Source organism: Myzus persicae, unplaced genomic scaffold (assembly GCF_001856785.1).
Source record: "Myzus persicae strain clone G006 unplaced genomic scaffold, MPER_G0061.0, whole genome shotgun sequence".
Classification (NCBI taxonomy): Eukaryota; Metazoa; Arthropoda; class Insecta; order Hemiptera; family Aphididae; genus Myzus; species Myzus persicae.
The window spans coordinates 188,902-211,962 of NW_019103757.1; the positions used below are offsets into that span (position 1 = coordinate 188,902).

At 32.1% G+C, this 23,061-nt stretch overlaps 2 protein-coding genes across 3 annotated transcripts; one reads left to right on the top strand and one right to left on the bottom strand.

The window, feature by feature from the left end:
• Positions 1-364: 364 nt before the first annotated feature.
• On the bottom strand, positions 365-22,970 carry LOC111035204 (mitogen-activated protein kinase kinase kinase 10). Of its 2 annotated transcripts, XM_022316727.1 has the most exons (15): positions 22,110-22,970; positions 12,912-13,092; positions 12,404-12,552; positions 12,156-12,331; positions 12,057-12,077; positions 11,733-11,994; positions 11,551-11,664; positions 9,695-9,895; positions 7,432-7,735; positions 6,445-6,554; positions 5,131-5,324; positions 4,807-4,870; positions 3,807-4,204; positions 2,444-2,531; positions 365-1,046 (listed from the first exon to the last, which is right to left on the bottom strand). In XM_022316727.1, the coding sequence occupies exons 1-15, from the start codon at positions 22,945-22,947 to the stop codon at positions 799-801; spliced, it is 3,348 nt and encodes a 1,115-aa protein (XP_022172419.1). In that variant the 5' UTR covers positions 22,948-22,970; the 3' UTR covers positions 365-798. The 2 variants fall into 2 exon arrangements, with proteins under 2 accessions (XP_022172419.1, XP_022172420.1); XM_022316728.1 differs by lacking the exon at positions 12,057-12,077.
• Positions 14,074-21,847, top strand: LOC111035205 (histone-lysine N-methyltransferase eggless-like). The gene is made up of 2 exons (XM_022316729.1): positions 14,074-16,825; positions 17,856-21,847. Exons 1-2 carry the CDS (start codon positions 15,891-15,893, stop codon positions 19,807-19,809), a joined length of 2,889 nt encoding a protein of 962 aa, XP_022172421.1. The 5' UTR covers positions 14,074-15,890; the 3' UTR covers positions 19,810-21,847.
• Positions 22,971-23,061: the final 91 nt, after the last annotated feature.

Sequence of the window (23,061 nt, forward strand, 5' to 3'; positions counted from 1 at the left end):
CTTAACATTTTAACACTGATATCGTCAATTATAAAAAATAAAAATTGTAATTAACAAATTTCACGATTATCTATAAAATATTATGATGACTAAAACAAATCGCAATTAAATTTGTTTCAGTGTTTATATTATGCAAAAACACATAAATAATAATATTTATAATAAACATAAAAATATATATAAAAAAAAATAAAATAAAAATATCGGTCATGATGCCAACAAATGTACAAACAAATCTTTAACAAAAATCAACTAGGTTTGAAGAGTCGATTACAAAAAATATACCATCACGATGGCCGTTACATCGGACCGAAAATCTGATAGAAATCTTAATTCAATATGTATAAAAATAAGATTGAACTCGTTAAAAAATCACAATATATATTTTAATATCATAAATAAAGTCGTTATCATACGTATCTCCTATTATATAATAATGGAAAACGAGTTGACGATGATATATATATATATATATATATATACATATATATAATATAAATGTAGGTACCTATACAAGACGGGAATGTCCGGTAGTCGAAACGAACGCGTCGTATGAAAACTTAATATGCAATATTGAATAAAACAAAATATTATATTATAGCTTATACAAAATGAAAAAAAAAAATTATAAATTTAAAAAAAGTATATAAACTTAGATACGTAGGTATAAAAAAGAAAAAAAAACGTTTATTGGATAAAATACTGCAGCTGACTGGATCACGTCGTAACATAATAAATTAATCGATTATTTTGAACGTTAAAACACAACGTTTATGACTATTATTTTTTCTGTTGGAGTCACGCGAAGTACTCCGAAACCGAGGACGATCGTCTGGAATTGGGAGCCGACGACGACGTGGTCGCGGCTGCCTGCAGGGGAACAGTCGAATCCTGGTGTTGCCCGTGGGTGGGCAGGTCCAGCAGCGTGACGGGCGAAAACCGAACTCGAGCCGTGGACATAGACGCCGCTGAGCTGTCCCTGGCCGACATGTAGCTGCTGTCATCGCTGGTCAGGCTGTCTGGTGGCGTCGGATTGGTCGGCGACACTGCGGGCACATGCAAGCGAACCGTTATTTTTGGTAAAATATATATTTCATCGCACCCTTATCGGTGGTCAAGATCACCGGTAAGGAAGGAGAGGTAGTTTCGAGGTTCAAACCACCCCAACCAATACAATTTTTTATAAAATGTTAATATTAATGGAAAAAGATTTTACTGATGATTATGCGGAGTAATGAAGATGGTTCAAGTCAGTCCAAGAAAAAAATCGTTTTTAAACTATCCGCTATGACAAAATTGTGAGACTTTGGATTGTTCAATTTTAATGCTGTTAAAATAATAACATTTCTCATTATCTCCACTAAAGAACCGTTGCAGCACTTTTTTCAAAGTTTGAAATTTTTACAATATTATAATATAATAACATTTCAGTTTTTACAACATTTTTGTTCAATCATACGTGTTGAAGTTTCAAAAAAATCCTCTAAATAAATATTAGGATTTTTACAGAATTAAAATAGCACTAGCCTAACAATTTTGTCACAGGCGAGGGATATTTCTACTCAAAAAGTAACCGTGTACTTTTTCCTAATTTTATATACTGACATGTGAAACATTCACTTAAACAAGTATAGGGTATTTTAGAAAGTATTTTAAACACTATATAGTCAATCCAACGAGAGAACCATAGTGGAACCAGTCTCGGTGGTAACGCTAAGGTTGGGTATCAAGCAGAACAGCCGATTTTCGTCATGCTACGAAGCGTTCTTTCGCTGGACGGGGTATAGTGTACACTAGATAAAATAATTTTTAGATATCCGAAATTCTAAAAATATGTGCCATTTGATATTTAATATTATCTTATCAATTAATATTTAATATTTTATTAAAGTTAATCATAAAAATGGAGATTATAACTTCAAATAAATGTGGTGACAAATAATTATGGTATAATTTGTGATTTGGTAAAGCATACTTAAATATTGTACTCATAAAATATTATGTCATAACACAATTGTATGACACTCACAAGGACTTTTACTTCTAGGGTGAATCTATTTTTTTTGGTTTGTTTTCTATTATATTTTTGTTTGTACTTTTAATTTCTTGATCTATTTTACTGACTATGACATATTATCACGACGACAGTAAGTAGTGCGAAAACTCCAAGCCAACAGATTCTGTCTATCGACTTCCAACTGGGACCCAAGTATGGGAGGCGCAACCGAATCGGAATCTAACGGCGAAAAAAATAGGACACCCCTTTATGACAATGGTATATTATGTAATAAACTAATTATACCACGATGATCGTGATTCTGGCACTAGTGTGTTGTTACAACAGACCGTGAAAAATAGCAGAGCTAGGATGATAGGGAAAAGTTAACTTTGTTTTTTAATACGCAAATATGTACAATTTTAAATTTGTTGTTAATACACTTACCTCCCGGACTTGACGAACTAACGGCCGTTTGCCGACTGCCATACACAGATTTCTTTAGGCTGGACCGCAGTCTCGACGGCGTGCCAGGCTGTAAAAAAAATTACCAAACATATGATTATGCACGGATAATACTATATTTATGTACATTGTACCTATACTGCTCCGACTCATAATATAAGAGTAACCTCAGGCGAAAGCAAGGGCGAGACTTTGGAGCGCCAAATTTGGAGCCATCTACGGGAAAGTTACTTATTTATCGTTCCAACAACCACCTATCATTTGCCAAGATTAACAATATCAAACAATTTTTTGCCTGAGGTCGATCGTTGAAAACAATAACTGACGAAAACCAACTTAATCGTGGGATGTTATCTGACCAAATCGGTTTCCACCTGAGGTTACCCTTATATAATATGTCATGTGGTGGCTATATCAAAACACATCATCTACAATAAACAACGCAAAACGTAATAACTTATAACAGAATAGTGGACAGCGCCGCAACTACTCATTACAGGACCGGTTGGCAAATCTTAATTTAGGGACTAAATATATTTTGTTTAAGTATTCACTTAGATACTATAAATAAGTAACGATAGTCGGCGTTTATATTATGAAAGGTAGCAGGTCTTCGTTTTGAAGCGACCCCAGCATATCATGTTTTAAGGAGTAATATTTAGGCAATTTATATGGCATGAACAATTGGGCTATGTCTATGTGTAAGGCATAATTATAAGAACGGTAGTATATTAAACATTCTTCCTGAAATCCAATTGTAATTTCAGAAAAAAAGGAATTTATAAGCGTCTAGACTATGCTCTTTAGGAATCCTTTTTTAAATTTAAAATCAGATGTGCTCAAAATAAATAGAAATGCAATTTAATTATTTCATAGGATTTTTCAAAAAAATGTATTAATTTTAAGGATCTCTTAAATTGAAAATCGTCTTCCTAAAAAGCATAGCAACTCTGTCAAAGAAATGTATAGGTATGTGATATATTAAAAATTAAAATCGGACATTTCGAAGTATGTGTAATTTACCACCGTTCATTGGTCAAAAACTTATGAAAAATATAAGTGTGCTTCAATCCTCTCAAGTAATTTCCTAGTTTCAACTGTCTTACATTGTCTTATAGAAGTAATTTTAATATTTTTTCACATTATTATAAATAACGTGAAGTGTGATGCAAAACTATATGGCACTATATGAAGTATGGATGTATATTTTTTATCACCCTCCCCTCCCCCAACCTGAAAATAGTTCCTGCGGCACTGCGAATGTAGGTAGAATTACACGAAATGTTAGATGGCCAGTATGACGGTATAAATCGTAAGATACTGGTATTTAGGTATAGGTACGCACCTCCAACGTGGTAGGTCGGTTTAGGGTCTCGGGCGAGTGCGGTTGCGGTAGTCGTTCGTCGCTCGTGAAATAATTGGAATAGTCGCCGGCCCGCCTTTGGTGTAGGTACGGGAGCGATGGTGAAGTCGACGGCGCCCGCTGCGTGTGATGTAAAACCACCGAGCAAGTTTCGGCGGGCTCCATGATGAACGTCGGATTTCCGCCCCCACACCGATATCGACTTCGACTAAATGACGGCGGATCGTCGACGCCACCGACCGAGTCGTTGTGGTTGGCAGTCGGATTGTCGTACGCGTACAAACCACCGTTTTCATACTCGTACTCCGCACTGGTAACTCCGCACCGGTCATTGGACAGCTGACGGTATCCACCACGGTCGCTGGACAACTGACGGTATCCTGTACAATACATTATAATATACAATAATAAAATTGAATATTATAAATATTATATTAAATAATATTATATACACATAATATGGTATAATAATAAATATAATATATTATATTATGGTGTTTAATAAATAAATAAAACATATTATATTATAATCGTAGATGAAAACAGTCCGTCGTCGAGGAGGACGCTCGAACGGAGTATTAACGCTCAAGTAGGTTAGATAGATAACTAGATGGATAGGTAACTAAATAGGTACAAGAGGTACCCTTAAAAATCTAACTTAACATTTTAGGTTACCTATCAAACAAACACAATAATACATACATTATTAATATAAGTGTTATATCACTATTTTTGGTCTATTTTTCACACATATAAAAATGTTATAATATTTTAAATAGACAAGAAAATATCTCAGGCAAATAACCTAAGTTGATGAAGCCTTTTCTCTTAAATAAAAAAAAATTGTTGTTGTTGAAATGTTATGATTTGTATAAATTTGATGTTAGTATTAATATGTAATATGCAAATGTTCGAAAACCAAAGAAAAACGCTTTTAGAATAGTTGAGCTTATAATAAAATGTATATTGTTAAAGTACTTACCGGTATGAGACGCGAAGTCTGTTTGCTGGTAATAATCGCTAGAAGTCGTGCCATAAAATGAATGCTAAGGAAAATACAAAAATCAGGTTAGATATAATTACGAAAACAAAAAACAATTTAACCCTGCAGCGATAGAAAAATTTTTCAGTCTTATATCGGTTTACATAAAATTAACAAACAGAATACGACACAAATAATCTAAAAATCCACTTGTTGCTCCCTCTTCATCTTCTCGGAGACTTTAACGCCCCGATGAAAATCAAAAACGTCTATGCTGCTATATAGTCAACCCCGGATCGAGGGACATATAAAGTATACACTCACGTGGCTTTTCTCATCGGCGCACCCAGCTACGCTACTCGACTTCCTCCGAGGTGGTGGTCTAGATTTCCGCCGGGAACGGCTCAGCCGGTGTTGCGGGCTGTCGGTGAACCGCAAAGGTTTGGCGTCTGAACTCAGCGGCAACGGCATGCGAAAGTGCTTCGACGACTGGCCGTGGTACGTATTGTGTTTGTGCGCTGGAAACAAGATGTCAGAGCCATGAATCGAGATTCATTTCAACCGACCACTGTTGTGAACCTAATGCAGTAATGCCCTAATCATTTAACAACAACTCAAAGAAAAAACTGTACATAAAGAGCAAAGCCGCAAACCACTATACAGCTGCAGACTATCAGTGTAGAACGACGATATTGAATCAATAAAGAGAACTCAAGCCGTCGTTTTGTAACCTGTAAGTTTTTTTGTGTATAATATTTTGTAAGTTCTGATCCGTCATCTCCTTCGGGAATTGTATGTATACCGTAAACATTTTCGTGAAGCACTATACATATATTGTCCCCGTAAATAATAATATAATAGGATAATATGTACATTTGTTTTTTGTTTGAGTAAAAAAATGTAGAAGTAATAATTATTGATGATATAAAGGTGAAATAATACATTTTATAGGCATAAATAAGACCTTAATGCCTGTGTTAATATAAAAAAAAATATTGAGAAAGTAAGAGTTTGAATAATTAAGGCAGAAATAAGATATAAATATGTGTTGATAGTGTTGAAAAAAAACAATAAATTAAATAATTGAGAATTAAAAGCCAACTAGTAAGTTATTACATTTTTTAAATTGTATTGAAAGACAGAGAATTATATGTAATAAATTGAAAATTTTTTTAGCCAGAAAATAATAGGCAAACATTTTACCGGTTGAATTAAAATAGTTAAGACATCGTTTAAGCCCGGAATAAATAATAGTATATTTTAAAAAAATAATAAATAATTTTAAGAGTTAACTAAATTATATTTAAGCGTGTTATAAAAAATAAATTAAATTAACTGAGTGAAAAATAAATAATCACACTGCAGTTTTTTAAATATTATCGTATCATATATTCATAATATTCATATACGTATGAATTATTCTCTATAAGTAAAATAAAAGTGTTGATTTGATTTATATAAGGTTTTTTCATTCACTAACTTGACATTAGGTATATAGGCATTAACCAACCGATTGTCATTATTGCCACGCGACAAGACACCGATGGCGTAACCTAACAGTGGATACAGCGAAAGCTTGAACTTTGAGAAAAACGCTGCAATCGAGTTTACATCGTATTTATCATAAATCATACTCACGGCGGCTGGGAGAATTGTGTAGGCAGAATTTTAAATCTGATGTGGAGGTTGTGGTGTTGGAGGTGTCGGTGGAAGTGTGCTGCATACCGGGCGTAAGCGTTGCATTACGACTGGAATGTAAAACAAATTTACAATTTATAGGTGTCAATCAATCATCAACACCTCTTTTATAGATCCGTAAACGGTTAATAGCTGATCGTGACCTCAAGTAACCAAATACTAATCTGGTGAAACATTTTCAAAGTCCTCCCAAGCCGAGATGACATTTTTCCTCGGCAGATTTGCACCCCTAGCAAAAGCTTGAGCGGCTGCAACGAAGGTTCCAACTTTTATGGTAATTCGGTGGTTTTACTCACTGCGCCCGAAGAGGGATCGCAGCGAATCGATTTTCACTTGCAATTTCGGAAGACGATTTCCGGACCCAAGTGCCACATTCACACATTCTGAGATCGGAAATTCGATACAACCACAAAAGTAGAAGTGCAACTGCAAGTGCTCAAAACCGTAAAAACCAGCGAGTAAACGAACCAGATTTTATATTTTTTTTATTTACTGGTTGATAAGCGATTTGAAAGAAAAACCATACACGACGATTCCATATAGTGGAACGTAAACGATTTAAAAAACTTGAAATCATCAGGACCATATTTATAGATTTTTGCCGCTCCTGCAAAGCAACACGATTTTCCCACCCCATGCCCGGCTTCAAAAACTAACACACATGTTATCGCTAATCTGTCGTTTGAAGATCTTCCTTATTATAAGTAGCTACACAAGACCACCAATTCGATTACGTTTCATTTTAATTGTTTTTAAGACACAGAAAATATTTATGTATTAAATATATTTTTTTAATATTATAATATCCCGAATTGATGTACCTATCTGCTCTGCACGTATCCGTTCGGTGTTATCGTCGACGCGAAATTTTACCACCAATAAATAATAATGATATGTTTATTGTAAAAAATTCGTTCGTCATCTTACCCGGAAGAGATGCACGTCCTGACGTCCGCGCCGCCCAACCCAAAACCTGCCAACATGGACGCTGCCGCACGCAGGACACTCTCCAACAGCGGCGTTGTCTTGTGATTGGTCGATGAAGCAGCAGCCGTCGAAGACGACGATGACGAAGGTTTCGATGCCGTCGCCGCCGATCCACCTCCGTCGCCCGAGGTGCTCGTACGGAGACGATCCGATGACAGCGTTCTCTGAGTCTGTGGCCGATCGTCGACGTCGTCCTCGTCGTCCGGCCAGTAGTAAGCCGCAGACATTGGTGGGCCACCGTAGTCTACAAGAGGAAAACGACAAAAAGAAAAATTTATAATTTGACAATAAAATAATTAAGTATAAAAACAATAATAATATCGTTATGACTAAGTCTTATGGTTTGTGGAGATCATCGGGTGTCGTACGATGCGTCACCGATAGTTAAATAGTATTTTCGTTAGTAGCATTGTTCGTTGTGTTTGTTATTGTTATTACTTTTGTTGGGGTATTAGTGATATTGGTTACAGAAATTAGTACACAAAGCCGTTAGTCAAGGTCACCGCACGCGGAATAATTTTTATTTTAATTATATCCTATCTGAACTATACAATAGTTTTTTTTTTTTTGTAAATTTGCAAAAGTGTCATTTCGTAAAATAATATTTTGTTGATCACCTGTGACTTCTTAGAAATTAGAGATACGATTAATAGGATCTAGATTATTCAATGATATCATAATATCTCGTGGTTAATGATAGTGAATGGGTACATAGGTAAGAACGGTAAGTCTAACAATCGAAAGTAAAATTTGAAATCAAAGATACGTAGATCAGAACTATATGCTAAGGTTCGAATTTTTTTAAGAACACAATTTTATCATAGAGTAACAGGTAGTAAGTATTCTAGTTCTACAAAAACTAGAAAAAAATTGAGTGAATCCTCCAAAATTTTCTGGGAAAAGCACTGAGTAAAAAATATAAGTATAAGATACATGAGATTTGTACATAATATTTTCAACAAAACGGGGAATCTAAAATTGTATGCTATCCTTATAATACTATTTGATGTTCGGCATGCTCAGGGAGAAACAATTGTATAAATATTTGTATTATGTTAGACATTTGTTAAAATAAATTAAGATTATTGAATATTAAGTAGGTATTCTGTTCACACATGCTTACCAAATAAACTGTAGCAACTAATTATCAACAAAATGAAACATGCACAATCTAAAAACAATGCTCTAAACTATTGCGCATATCAATCTAATTAGAATACATTAATTATATAATAATATTATACTAGTCCGTACGAAAGAACAAGACTAAACAATAGTTTAAGTTGATAACTATAACAGTGTTGTTTATACTTACCCTGTATTATAATAGGTGTATAAACATAACAATATTATCATAATAACCTAATTCATTTTGACAAAAGTTTGAAATAATTACTTGCTAAGACTTGTTTCACTGAACATTTTTTTATTAATTAATTTTGCATATTCCCAGTATAAATATTATACACAAATAGTAATCTAAATAATTATTTATAAAAATATTAATGATAAATTTTGAAAATTTGTCAAAAAATAAACTTCTTAAAACTAATTAAAAAAAAATCACTACGATAAAGGTTAAAAATAAACAGCTCTAAGTAAATCGGAGAAAAATTTTTTTGGTGGGGTAAGGTGTGTATGTGTGTATGTGCCTAATATCTCGGGCAATAGGTACAAATTAAAATAATAATAATAATAAAAATAATTATAATAATAATAAATAATAATAATAATAACAGCCATTGGCTTAAGTCTAAAAATATACAGAATACATTTTTGTGATGTGCAAACTGGAATGTGTGCTCTTTATATCTTCAAGAGATATGAAGTTAAAATAATAAAAATAAACAATTCAACAGTCAAGCAGTGCTTAAAGCACAATAATATTATAAGCTTCATTTTTAAATAAAATTAATAATAATAATAAATTTGTAACAAATTAATAACAATTTTTATATAAAAAAAAGACCTTAGAACCAGAACCGTTGAGTTTTTGATCGTTTATAAATATATATATATATATATTATATAATATGTGAATATAATATATATCATATTATTTTGTTTTTACTGTATTCCACCACCGAGAAATGATTTGTGTAAAGGGGTTAAAGGGTTATTATAGTATGTAGGGGATGCAAAAATGAAAATTATAGACTTATGGTCTCGGCATCATCATCATCATCATCCTTGTCACGGGTACCTATTTCTTGCAAAGCCGCGAAGTTTGAGCGAACCGACAACTGATGTTTCTCTAGGTTGGGCGCTGATCGTGACCATCCTTTGAACGATGTTGTGGCTGGTGATGATGGATATGATGGACTCCCACAGATTATCTGTACTCGCTCGCGTTGATGAAATGTGCTTGGACCCCACGTTTTGCCCTTGACTCCGTCTGCTGGCACTGAAATCATGTATATAGAGGAATACGAGCATGGTGGACCGGCCATTGACATAAATCAAAGTAGACAGATTTTAATTATTTTTAAACTTATAATACCACAAAATAACTCAAAATATAACATTTTTCACCATACACACAAATATTTTCAGAGAAAATGTAATAAATCTTTCTAACTTTTTAAAACGAAAAAATAAAATTGGAATTAATTTTTCAATTATGAAATTAGCATGTATAATTTTATAATTTGTTGCTTAAGTATGTAAAACATATAGCATCTAACAAAATTCCTCTATATTGGAAAATGTTTTCAAGGAAACACAGACATAAAAAGCAAATCCTTAAAATGTTTAGAACAAAATAGCAAACACAAATTTGTACGCAGAACATAATAAATTTGTGACTTCTTCCACAATCAAATATAAAATAAATTATATTACCATTCAAAACAAATTTTAATCCAATTCTACTTTAGATTCTAGAAAATTGTGTACAACAAAAAAAAAAAAAAACTAAGAAAATTTGTCCTAATACTACAAAAAAATACAAAATACATTTAAATTAAATTTCACCACATAAAATCAATTCAAATTTAATGACCAACACTGGGTACTCACAAAACAACCAAAAACATTGATGAACATCCATAAGTAGTCATGAACATACCTCGTTAAAGAATTGAGAAAAATGTCTTTTTGGTAATTTACTACACGTATATTTGTCTTCAAAATCAAAGAATCTATTCAGAGTAATCATCAGTAGTTAGACATGCACAAATTGATCTCATAATATCTGTGATAAAACCGAGTTTTGAACATTTATAATAAATGCGAATAATCGCGTGACACCTTCATTTGCACAATTTCAGCTTCCCTGCAATAGCGTAATATTTAAACACAAGTATTCTGATATATTATACAATTTGTTACATTAAACACATATAATGCATCGGTTATTGTATCACAATAATACAAAAATACATTTTTTTTTAATTTAACTTTTTATTTCCTTCGTTGCTTAAAAACAAAACCTCTCAGACTTTCCTCAAAAGCTCAAAATCAACTCAGCTCAATATTTGTAAGCTTACAGTAACTATACAAACAATAAAAAGTATAGTAAAAGCATTAAAAAACAACTCATTTTGTAAGTAAACTATGTTTAAAATAGTCTACATTAAATATTTTAACAGTGTTTTTCTATTTTAATACTTAATACCAAACTAGTACCTTGTACCTATAAGAGGAAATGTATAAACAATTTACAAAAGTTATTTATTATTTTTAAAATTATCAGTTTGTAATATTTTATTGATGAAACAACATCTAATAGCTAAAAATAAAGAATAATAGGCCCATAAAAATATTTTATGTTGATTTGCTTTTAGAAAAATCTATACAAATTTTAAAAAAATCAACAATATATTAATATAGTCAAAGAAAATATTTTACCTACTACGTACCAAGTTAGGCAACTATAAATACATAGTAAATCTTCTGAGATATATTTAAAATCTATCAGGTACTTAAAAAATGTACTAGAATAAATATCAAAACAAACTTTATATACATATAGGCACATAAGTCTAACATCTTGATATACAAGCAATACTCCTACTACTACTTAATCATAGAAACACGAACAGACTTTTTTATACTCACGTGCAATAGCTCTCAGTCTAGGAATATTTGGGGAACCAGGTGGGCTGTTTGGACCAGATGCGTCACGATTTTTCCTGTCGCTGGTGTGCTGTACAGTTATTGTGTGTCGAAAATCTTAAAGAAATAAACAAATTTGATTTAACATCAACATTTTTAATGTTCAATGCAATAAAATATATTACCAGATGGAGAACTAATAGGCAACTGGTTTGGTTCTTTTTTTAACATTTTCAAAATGTTGGATTTTTTGAAATGTCCACGACGTTTGTTGGGAGTTGGTATTGCTGGCGATGCTTGTTGCTGTTGCATTATAATATTTAGTTCCCATTTGAGCAATTCCATTTCACGTGCTTCTAAGTCACGTTCTCTCTGTTTTAAGTGTTTTTCAGCAATCTGTTGTTGTACCTGAGCTCGGCTTAATTCTTCTTCACGACACCTTAATTCCTAAGCACAAAATAATATAATGTTAAATAAATTAAATTAACATTCAACCTACATCAACTTACTTCTTCTTTAGATTTAAAAGCCTTGAGTAAGCATTGAAAAGAAATTATAATATATCATATTTTATAAAATACAATTGTTTTATCTAGTTATTATCTTACTTTTTCTTTCATTCGTAGTCCGTCAAGTACTTGTTCAATTTCTACTTTCCAAACATCTTGCAAAGTATGAAAAGATTCGTGTGGTGTTTGAGTGAAAGCAGAGTGTACAATATCATCCAATGATGTTAGTATATCTTCAAAACTAGGCCTCATGTGAGAATCAGAATGCCAACAAGCTAATGGTAAAATTAATTAAAAATTATGGTACACCAAATTAATAGTTAATATTAATAAATCTTTGTGAATACCCTCCATAAGTTCTCTGAATGGTTGAGGACAAGTTGAAGGAATTGGTAAAGTAAGTTTGTTCACTGCCACTCCGTAAGCAACAGCAAGTACATCAATACCTTTGTATGGCATTTCTCCAGTAAGTAGCTCCCAAAGCAAAACACCATAGCTATAATAAAAAAAATAAATCATAAGTTAAATTTCAACTTTTTATAATAATAAAAATGTATTCAAAAATGGAGATACAGATACCAAATTCAAGAAATATGGATTCTATGTATTTAAAATATTTAATACATTTTTGTTTATTAACCGTTTAACTTTACAGATAAATATAAGTTATAATAAAATTATCAATTAAAAATAAAGAAAAATGTCTTTTTACTTTTTAAATTCCTTTATCAATAAAAAAATGTGTACAATGACATAATATACATACTATAAAAAAGTATACATGTTAATTAAATTCTGATGATTATTCTTATGTCATTAATATATATATATATTTAAATATTAATTTCTCCAAACCTCCAAACGTCGCTAGCTTTTGAAAATATTGATTTTTTTATAACCTCTGGTGCCATCCAAGCATAGGTTCCAGCAGCGGACATTCTAGTTGTCTTGTAAACTTCCCTGGCAAGACCAAAGTCTGTGATTTTTAATGTCTTGAATTGTAGATCGTTGTTTTCAATTGTTTCATTCAAAAGCACTGAAAATGTAAATTGTAAAATTTCATGAAAAGTAAAAGCATTTTACACAATATTAGTTAGAATACTTTTATAAATTGAATGATCATTTAAAAACATTGCTATATTATATTATTTTTTACATCTAATTTTTAGTAAAAATGGGGGGATGTAGGAGAATCGAGTACCTAGTTTAGTAACTATTCAAACTCATGTTTTAGCTAGTTTAGTCCCCTTCTTAGATCTTAAAACAATTTCAAAACTATGTTTTGTGTTTTTCTTGCTAAAAAAACCAACTGAATGAAGAAATATTAAAGCTTAATATGGAAAAACAAAAAAATAGTTAAAATGCAACAATATTTTTTATAGTGAGCTAGAAATACCCATTTGATTATTTTTGTTGAAGAATTAACTATTTTATACTCAAGGAAATGTTAATTTTGGTAAATAGGACTTGGTGCTTTATTAATTTGTTCATACAATTTTGAGCCCTGGTGACAATTGTGTAATTTATGTGGTGTGGTACCCTCACTGGGACCTTGGAAATCTAACCTGAGCATAGATTATATTTTACCAAAGTATATTTATCATATTACTATTACTAGTTAATTTTAATAGGTAGGTTTTAATAATATGGTAGAAATGTTGAACTAATTTTTACCAAAAACAAATCACATATATGAAAAAAGTCAATGATGTTCCAAAATACGATGTAGTAGATTTGTGGTACAACTGTGTAAGCAGCTTAAAATTAATCTAAATACTTTTTTAGTGCCATTGAGCATACTTAATAGTAAAGGTGAATTGTTAGGCACCAACAAATAATATTTATTAAATTACAAAATACTAAAATATTTATTTTTTATTTAAACACCTATACAATTTCCTCTAAAATTGAAATTGGGATATCTGTTTAAAAAAAATGTTGAATAATTTAATTTACAAACTGTTAGGTTTCTATATAAATATTACTAGTGAGGTATCTTCTAATAAATGTTTATGCCTAAACTTTAAAAACTGAAAATTGTATAAAATGTTACCAACAAAATATTTTTTTAAACGCCATGATTTTGGACGATTTTAACTTCAATAGAAAATTGCTTGTCTAAATTTCAAAATTGTTTAATCTTTGGACGATTCGGGTAGGTTTTGAATCCACGTTGAATCGCAGCAGTAAACGTTTCCCTGCCTCGGGTAAACAAACGAAGAACCACCACAAATTAGTGCTCAGACTCGTTTTTAAGTTTATCGAGGGTTGACTTTCAAAGATCACCGGTGAACAAAATACTACCTGATCGAGTATCGACATGTATTCATGTCTATAATTCTATATTGTCAATGCCACAAATGATCTAGAAGTAATTATCATCAATCATGGTAACTTTTTTTTTATGATATTATGCAACATGATTGGCGTCAGTGACGGATATACGCATAGATATTAAGGATATCTTTAATATCTATGGGCATGCCATCGAGATTCGAGATAAAGAATACACTGGAGCGCGCACCATATTAGGGTAAAACTCTAGAGCCGCCGTAATAATCATCCCCACCACCGTACGGCAAAAAACTAATATTTGTTCATTTGTAGTCTCGGTTTATTGACTTTTCTGTGGTTTAAATTAGTGCTTTTTAAAGTATTGAAATATATATTTATTCTTATTTCTAACGGGCTTTTTTTGTTGAAGATAATATTCTTTATCTCGATGTTGCATGCGAGCTTTATGGCCATTGTTTATTGGCTAACTTTTGTGTTTTGGTAGCACTGTCTCCTCTACGATTGGTCATAGATAGTAGTGCCTTAGACAACTTTACTGTACACGTCGTCCAGAATCTAGCATCAGCATGTCAATTGTCAATGTTGTCAAACACGTTTTTAAATGGCCCACAGGCTACCAATATTAATGGACAATTGTCAATTAATTATAAAAATAAACTATGCAATATAATTTCGTGTCAAAAGTCACAACTATGGTAGGGAGAGAGGTATACATTATGTTACTTTTCTGTCATAACTTATGATAAACTGTAATCGAATAAATATTAAATAGTATTGTTAGTTATACATAAACATTTATAAATATTTTGGAGTACTTTTTATTATTAAAAATGTTGCTCAGAGAATTTTAGTTTTCATTTTTGTTAAGTGCAAATTTGTAGTCCACACGAAAACAAAAATGTTGGTACCAAAATTAGTGCGATACGACCATTTATCCCAGAGTTAAGTTAAAATGTGTAACCCTTCAATGATATTTGTATGGAAACTCAATTTCTTGCCATATAGTGGTGGGGGTAACCGCAGTTGAGACTGCCTGTTATTCGTAACATACGAAAGTGAGTGGTGTACAACAACTATTGAGGATGATCTTTTTTTTTGCTTATCGGCCTGTCTCCGGGGCTGCTTTCTTTCAAAGGTGGCAACCCTAGGTGTACACAATGATAATAATATAATATGACCATAGACAATTTATATATATAACAACTTGTCTATAGATAAGACAATATTCTTTGTTTGGTCATGATAACTGATAAGGAAACAACTCTGGAATTCTCAATTTCTGATTATATACATTTTAATAATATTATGACAACGGTCAACGGCGATTAACAGTGTCCATACTAATTCTTTAGAATTTTTTTTAAATGATTGCAAGTCAAATCCGACGAACACCGTTCGAATATTTAGTGATTTTTTGTTATTAGACAACGGTCAACGACCACATACATTGTGCAGAGTGCCGACGTAATATTTTGATTTTTTTTAAATAGTTCTTTGACAAAAGTGGTTTAGACATTTAGTTATCACTATAATAGAGAAATGACCAATGAGTGCATCAATAATAATTGCAAATCAAAACCGAAAAGGAAGCTGTACGCTGCCCAACGATCCGTGTGCAATTACTATAAGGTTCAGTACAAGCCAAATCGCCAGGTGTGTGGGCCCTGTATACGGAACTGTATGGTTGACATTGACAGCTTCATTCGGCAGTTTAAAAACCAAGAATGTGTATTAAATGAAAAACATCCAAAAAGACATATCTCAATTATTGAGTTATCAGACTCTGACGATGATAATGCCGTCAACAATGCTACCATGCCATCAACAGAAAACACAAACCTGCAAATAGTTACATCAATAAACACAATCTTGAATGATACTGTTAAACCATTAATCACTAAACAAAAAGAATTATGCGAAAGCTATTTGCTTTCTAAAAAAGCCAAACTGGTTACTGAAAATGAAAAATTAAACAATTTAATGCAGCAGGTAGATGAGAGTCTCTTTCATTTGTACAGAAACTTATACAAGTTTGATAATCAACAGGAATTGAAGTTTGACGAAGAGATAAGTATTGTAGAAAATAATGAACTCGTGGATAATGATGTAGCCTTTGTATCAACTGTACGGTTACCTAAATTGCCAGATGATTTACCCTTAAAAGAAAATAAACTATTTAGACACTTATTACAACTGGGTGACAGAGTGTATGGGATGAAACATTCACAACTGCAGCCATGGGTTGAGGCAACTATTAAATCGGCACTTAGTAATACATATTTTAATATTGTATTTGACGATGGAGAAGAAAGAGTTTTGAATTACAAAAGTTTAGCATACAGTAGTGCAAGCAACGCACAGTATCCGGTAGGGAGTAGAGTGATCGCCAAATTCCAAGATATGAACATTCAATTGACAGATAAATTCTACGTAGGAGTAATAGCAGAACCACCAAAATACCTCAACAATTTCAGGTATCTTTAATACATTTTAATAAATAATTTAGGTAATCATTATGTCAACAGAACATTCTTAACCCGTCATTTTCTCATTCAATTTTTGTTTTTGGAACAAAAAAGTAATTAGGTAACTACTTATAAAAATAAAATTATTTTTTCTATAGGTAACTTCAAAATGTGAAATACACCGTGCTTTGTATTTTCTTGATATTGATTTATTTGAACCTATTTATGGGAACATTTAGAAAAACAACGGTTTTGATCATATTGGTCTACGTGACAATAAGCTTCTTCTTTTAAAAAAAAAAATGTATAGGTACACAATATTACCTATATGAAAACATTTATTAAACAAATCACCAACGGTTTTAAAAGAAACTTATGATATTCGGTATTAGTATATTTTTATTTTTATTTAGTTAATTATATTGTCAAAGCAAATTATTTTTATTATCATGGGGATATGGGTGATCCTATTATTTAAATAAAATAATATAGTAACAGCAATCTTATATTTCAGCGTTTCCCAAACAGTGGGTCGCGACCCACTACCGGGCCATCAAAATTTAATACCGGGTCGCAGAATTTAATGAAATTCTCATATTAAATTTGTTATTCATCATTTTCGTTTGATAATTTAAACTGTTAAGTTAATAGAAGAAGAAGTCAAATAGACAATAGAGATGATTCAAATGTGTTTTATTTTGGGTTTTATTACATAATGATAAATGTAAAATATTTTGGTGAGTCACGAAGGTGAAAAATATAAATTACCGGGCCAGCCCAAACAAGAGTTTGGGGAACGCTGTTATATTTGATATCAAATAACAACAAATTACCTTATACATTAAGAAAATGGAAGATATTTTGAAAAATACTTGTGTCAATTTAAAGAAAAAATATTACTCTGCTCACATTTTTAAAAAACAATTGTCATACTGTTTAATAGAAGACAAAGAGCAGCTTAAAAATGTTTTCAAATAATTAACCTATATAGATATTTATCACATTGTCTATAACAAAACACTTTTTTGATCTGCCTTAGGTACATGGTATTCTTTGATGATGGATATACACAGTATGTATACCATAAGAATATTCGCCTTGTGTGTGGTCAGTCACCAGATGTGAGTAACGATGTGCATGAAAATATACAAGAATTTATCAAGGAGTATTTAAAAAATTATCCAGAACGGTCTATGGTAAAATTAAATAAAAAACAAGTAATACGCACAGAACTAAACAACATATGGTGTTCAGCCAAAGTGAAGAATGTAGATGCTTCGTTAGTCCAGTTAAAATTCCTTGAACTCAAGTACGAACACACAGAGTGGATATATCGTGGCTCGAATAGGTTAGGCCCGATATACGATCAATTAAGTAGTAGCAATGAAGAAAAACGTGTACGTAGTACAGTATTGACTGATGTTAATAAGTTATTAAACCGGCCGTATATTGAACTAGAAAACGAAAAGACTGATGATGAAAAAAGTATTAATATTGTTAACAGCAATAACACTCAAAAAATACAGAAACCTCAAGAAAATAATGGTGTTGTTAAATTAATTGAGATACCAGCAAACTGTCCAAAACCACTTCCTTACAAGCACCATCAGTGTTCTCATTTGTGTATGTTATGGGTTCACTACGACTACAGTCAAACAAAACATATGAATGTTTTAAGCATTCCATTACATTATGGATTTAAGAGGTCTATAAAAACAGACGAAAAATCCAAATTAAAAAAAGTAATATATACCACTCCTTGCGGGTGTAATATAGTTAATGAAGAAAGAATGTATAATTACTTGAAAGTGACAGGGTATGGTAATAGTCCAATGACTATAGATTTATTTAATTTTGATTGTGAGGTGAACCCACTGTCTTTGTTTAGCGTGCCAAATGAGTTTATTCGCATACACGACATATCTTACGAGATGGAGTTTAAATCAATAAGCGTTGTCAACAGTTTGAATAATTTATTACCAAAAAACATAAAGTATATAATGGAACGCAAAACTACCACCGGCATTAATTTGAATACAGACTCAAAATTTTTAAGTGGATGTGATTGTACTGATAATTGTGAAGACAAACAAAAATGTTCCTGTTGGCAACTTACCTACGAAGCTCCAAAAAATTATCCCAATAGTTTCAAAGACCCTAACATTGGCTACATTTCCAAACGGTTACACAACCGTGTACTCACGGGTATTTTTGAATGCAATGCCAATTGTAAATGTGGGAAAACTTGTTTAAATCGTGTTGTTCAAGAACCACTGAAGACTTCACTGCAATTGTTTCTAACTGAAAAAAAAGGCTGGGGTGTGAGAACGCTTGCTGATATCCCCAAAGGCAGTTTTGTTTGTACATATCTTGGGGAGGTACGCACAGAGAAAGATACTGAAAATGATTATGCAATAAATTGGGGCGAATATCTAGCAGATTTGGATTTTCTCGGGACAGCTGAAAAGTTCAAAGATGGATATGAAAGTGATGTGGTCCAGTCTGAAAACGAAAGTGACGATTATAATAATTCATCTGACGATGAAGAGTTTTATCCTGATTGGAAAACCAAACGTAAAATGAGTATGTTTGAATCTAGAATGTCGTTAAGGAAGAATTTACAAGACACAAATACAAAAATTGATGGCAAACATGACCTGTCTAAGTTAAATACCCAACAAAGAGTTGTAAATAAACACAAATCTTTGCTAAGGTACCTATATGAAGACTGTGGCTTCTACACATTGGATTCTAATGTCAGTGGGAACATAGGTCGCTATTTTAATCATTCCTGTGACCCAAACATATTTATACAAAATGTTTTCATCGATACACATGATCTTAGATTTCCATGGGTGGCATACTTTGCATTATCAAATATTCCAGCAGGAACCGAACTAGTATGGGATTATAATTATGTTGTAGGAAGCGTGGAACACAAAAGACTTCAGTGCTACTGTGGGTCAAAAAATTGTAGGGGCAGACTATTATGATTTTTTTTTTTTGTTATTAATATTTCTTTATATTTATAATCAATGTTTTTGTAATTATTAATTTTTTTTTTTTAAATATACGAGTAGAGAGAACAAAATAATATGTTATGCTTCAATGATGTAGGTATGGACATGAATATTAATTATATAAAAGTATGAAATATTTCTGTCTTTTGAAATTTTTGTTAGTACAACAGATCACTATAGTCGCATCTTGCATACTATCATTTTTACATGTTATTCCAAGACTTATGAAAATGCTTTTAAGTTTTAAGTTAGGTGAGCCAGATATTCTATATTTTGAACAGGGAATGTCCAAACCTAAACTAATTTTCCTATGTCCTAAAAACTCTCTTTGGGATAACAAAATGCAGTTTTTAAAAAATTTCCCATTTATATCGGGTTTTTTGATTTGAGAAAATAACACTTGATTTCATTAGTAAAAAGCGGGCAAGTGTATAACACTCTGCTGTACATTATATGTCTAGATAAGTCACTGTAATTTATGTGTTATAATTGAATTCAAAGATATACAATATATATATATAATAATTGTAGGTAAACAAAAAATGATTCTGAGTCAAGACGGTTTGTCAGTCTATAATACTACTAAGTATATTTTATGACATTGTGATTAAAGTAATTTATTTTACTATTAGTACTACAGTACTTAGGTTAAATTTATTTGATACATTTTAAAATTTTAAATTCACAGTCGAGTTTATAATGTGAATTAATACTTGTTAAATTTCCAAACTTTTTTTAATATTTTGCTATGTGTATATTATACATTATACAGCAGGGGGGCAGCCAAGAGTTTTGACTGAAAATATATTTTTCCTTTATAGATTGACTAACGTATGTTTGATGGTGAGAGCTAATATTCTACAATTCAATTAATGTTTGATAAATGATAATGCTTTATTTTTTTTGTTATCATATCTGGAAATGACTATGATTAAGTGAGATATCTGTGACAAAATTTAAAATTTCAACTTTTATTGTTTATATCATACTTGAAATTGTATTCAAAATATAATATAATTAAATTTAAAAATGTCTTACAGTTTTACTTTCTTAGGTTAGATTAGAAGTATTTACAATAATTAAATAATCAAGAATAATTTACCATTTAAAACTGAAAGCCACGGTTCTCTACGAGTAGATAACCATGCTGAAAACATACTAACATTTGAGACTTAAATATAAAAAAACCTAAGTGACTAAAAACCCAAATTTAAAGGACAGTTTCTGAAAAGGGATATAAGTCAATTTTTATAAATGAAAATATTGTATATTTTTTTTTGTAGATAATTTTAAGCCGAGTCGACTAGTGATACTGCAATTTGGCTATCTCATTCTTAATAATACTAGTTGTTTTTATTAAAACAGATTATGTTAAAAAAAATTACATCATAAAGATTTAAAATTATCTGATTTAGGTTGGAAAGCAACAGTATTCTGAAAAATATCTTTATAGTATGATTATTATGATTCATTGCAATATCTCTAGGTTACATTGGTAGGTATTAGGTTACAATACTGAAACTAACGTTGAAGTGTTTCCCAAAAAAATCTTTGGAGCTTTTGAAGAAACATAGATAGTATCCTTGGATTCACTATAAATGTATGGTTTTAAACAGTAATGGTTTGTAGCTTATTAATATTTTATGTTGGGATCATGACACATTGTTAAATTAAAGTAAATTTAATAATGCCCAAATTCAAAACATATTATGCGCATAAGATAAATGGATTTTATCATGACCATAGTAGCCCATAACATAGCTAAAGGCCAGAGTATAATTCACATTCTGCACACTAAAGTTGTTATGGGACTGCGAGGGCATTGCTTGATAAATATCAGACACATTATACATTTCACAGATTAGCAGTAGTATAACTTCAAAATAATTAATTTATCTACAAAATTATTTAGTGAAAATTTTATAGTTAGTCAATAAAAGTCAAGTACCTAACAGTACCTAGGTAATTATAAAAAATAATATTTGAATAAATTGTTAAAATATTGACTATAATTTTTAAGTTTTTTTTTGTTTTCCACAAAATAATAATAGAACCTGTAGAATTATTTGTTAGGTACCTACCTAATAATTATTATATAATGTAACAAAGAATTGGTTTGAGAATTTGACCTATAAATTAATTAACATTTAAGAAAATTATTTAGATAGCTACCAATATCAAAACCAACTTTACTATGTTAATACGTTATACAGTAATAGGTACGTTTGACAAATATCTTATTCACCCATTAATAAATAATATTGCTAACTTACCATTTGATGATTTTAAGTCTCTGTGAATCAACGATATTGGCGCACCATTGTGCAAATAGTTCATGCCCCTGGCAATTTGAATGGCCCAATCAACAAGTACGTCCGGTCGTATTTTCCTTCCCATCAGCACACGATTAAGTGAACCCCCTCGAGCGTACTCCATGATGAGACACAGATTTGGAATTTGCAAACAAACACCCAACATGGACACAATGTTCTCGTTGTCCAGCAGCCAAAACAGATTGGCCTCTTGTTTGACATTCTTCACTGTCTCGCTGATGTCTTCATCAGGATCCTGGCGTGCAGCTTTGACGGCCACCTCCTTATTGTTCCAATAGCCACGGTATACTTTGCCAAAACCACCAACACCAATGACCTCTTCTAGCTCGAGCTCTCCGAAGTCGATTTCAGTAATGTGTGCGTTGCCCACCACTGTAGTGACATTCTCCAAAATGTTGTTCTCAGTGACAAAGTTGGCTGGGAATATACCCACCTTGTCGCCGAGCTTTCCCGTCCACCAACCCTCATCGCCAGATATCTTGGCGTCCGTGGACAGTACCTCAACAATGTCGCCCCGCTTGAGGCTCAGCTCGTCCTCGCCCTGCGCCTCATAGTTGTATATCGCCGTCCACAGTGGCAGGTTGGCGGCGACGGCCGCCTGGTGCTGATGCTGGGTGGCGTACTTGTTCTTGTAGTACGAGGACGATGTGGTGGTGTTCGGGTATGCGGCGTTCGGGCCGTGGAACTTTGTGGTCCGGGATGGCGAGTAGGGATTGCGCAAGTTGGGACTTCCGAAACTTGGGCCTAGGTGTTCCATGGACGACGACGCCGGAGGCATTCGTTACGGCTGCTACCTGATTTCTAAAGCGTCACTGCGATGGTCCTGTTGGACAGCCACTGACATCATTCTCGGGCGCCGTCGATCGCGCGATTCGTCATTCGTGTCGTCGTC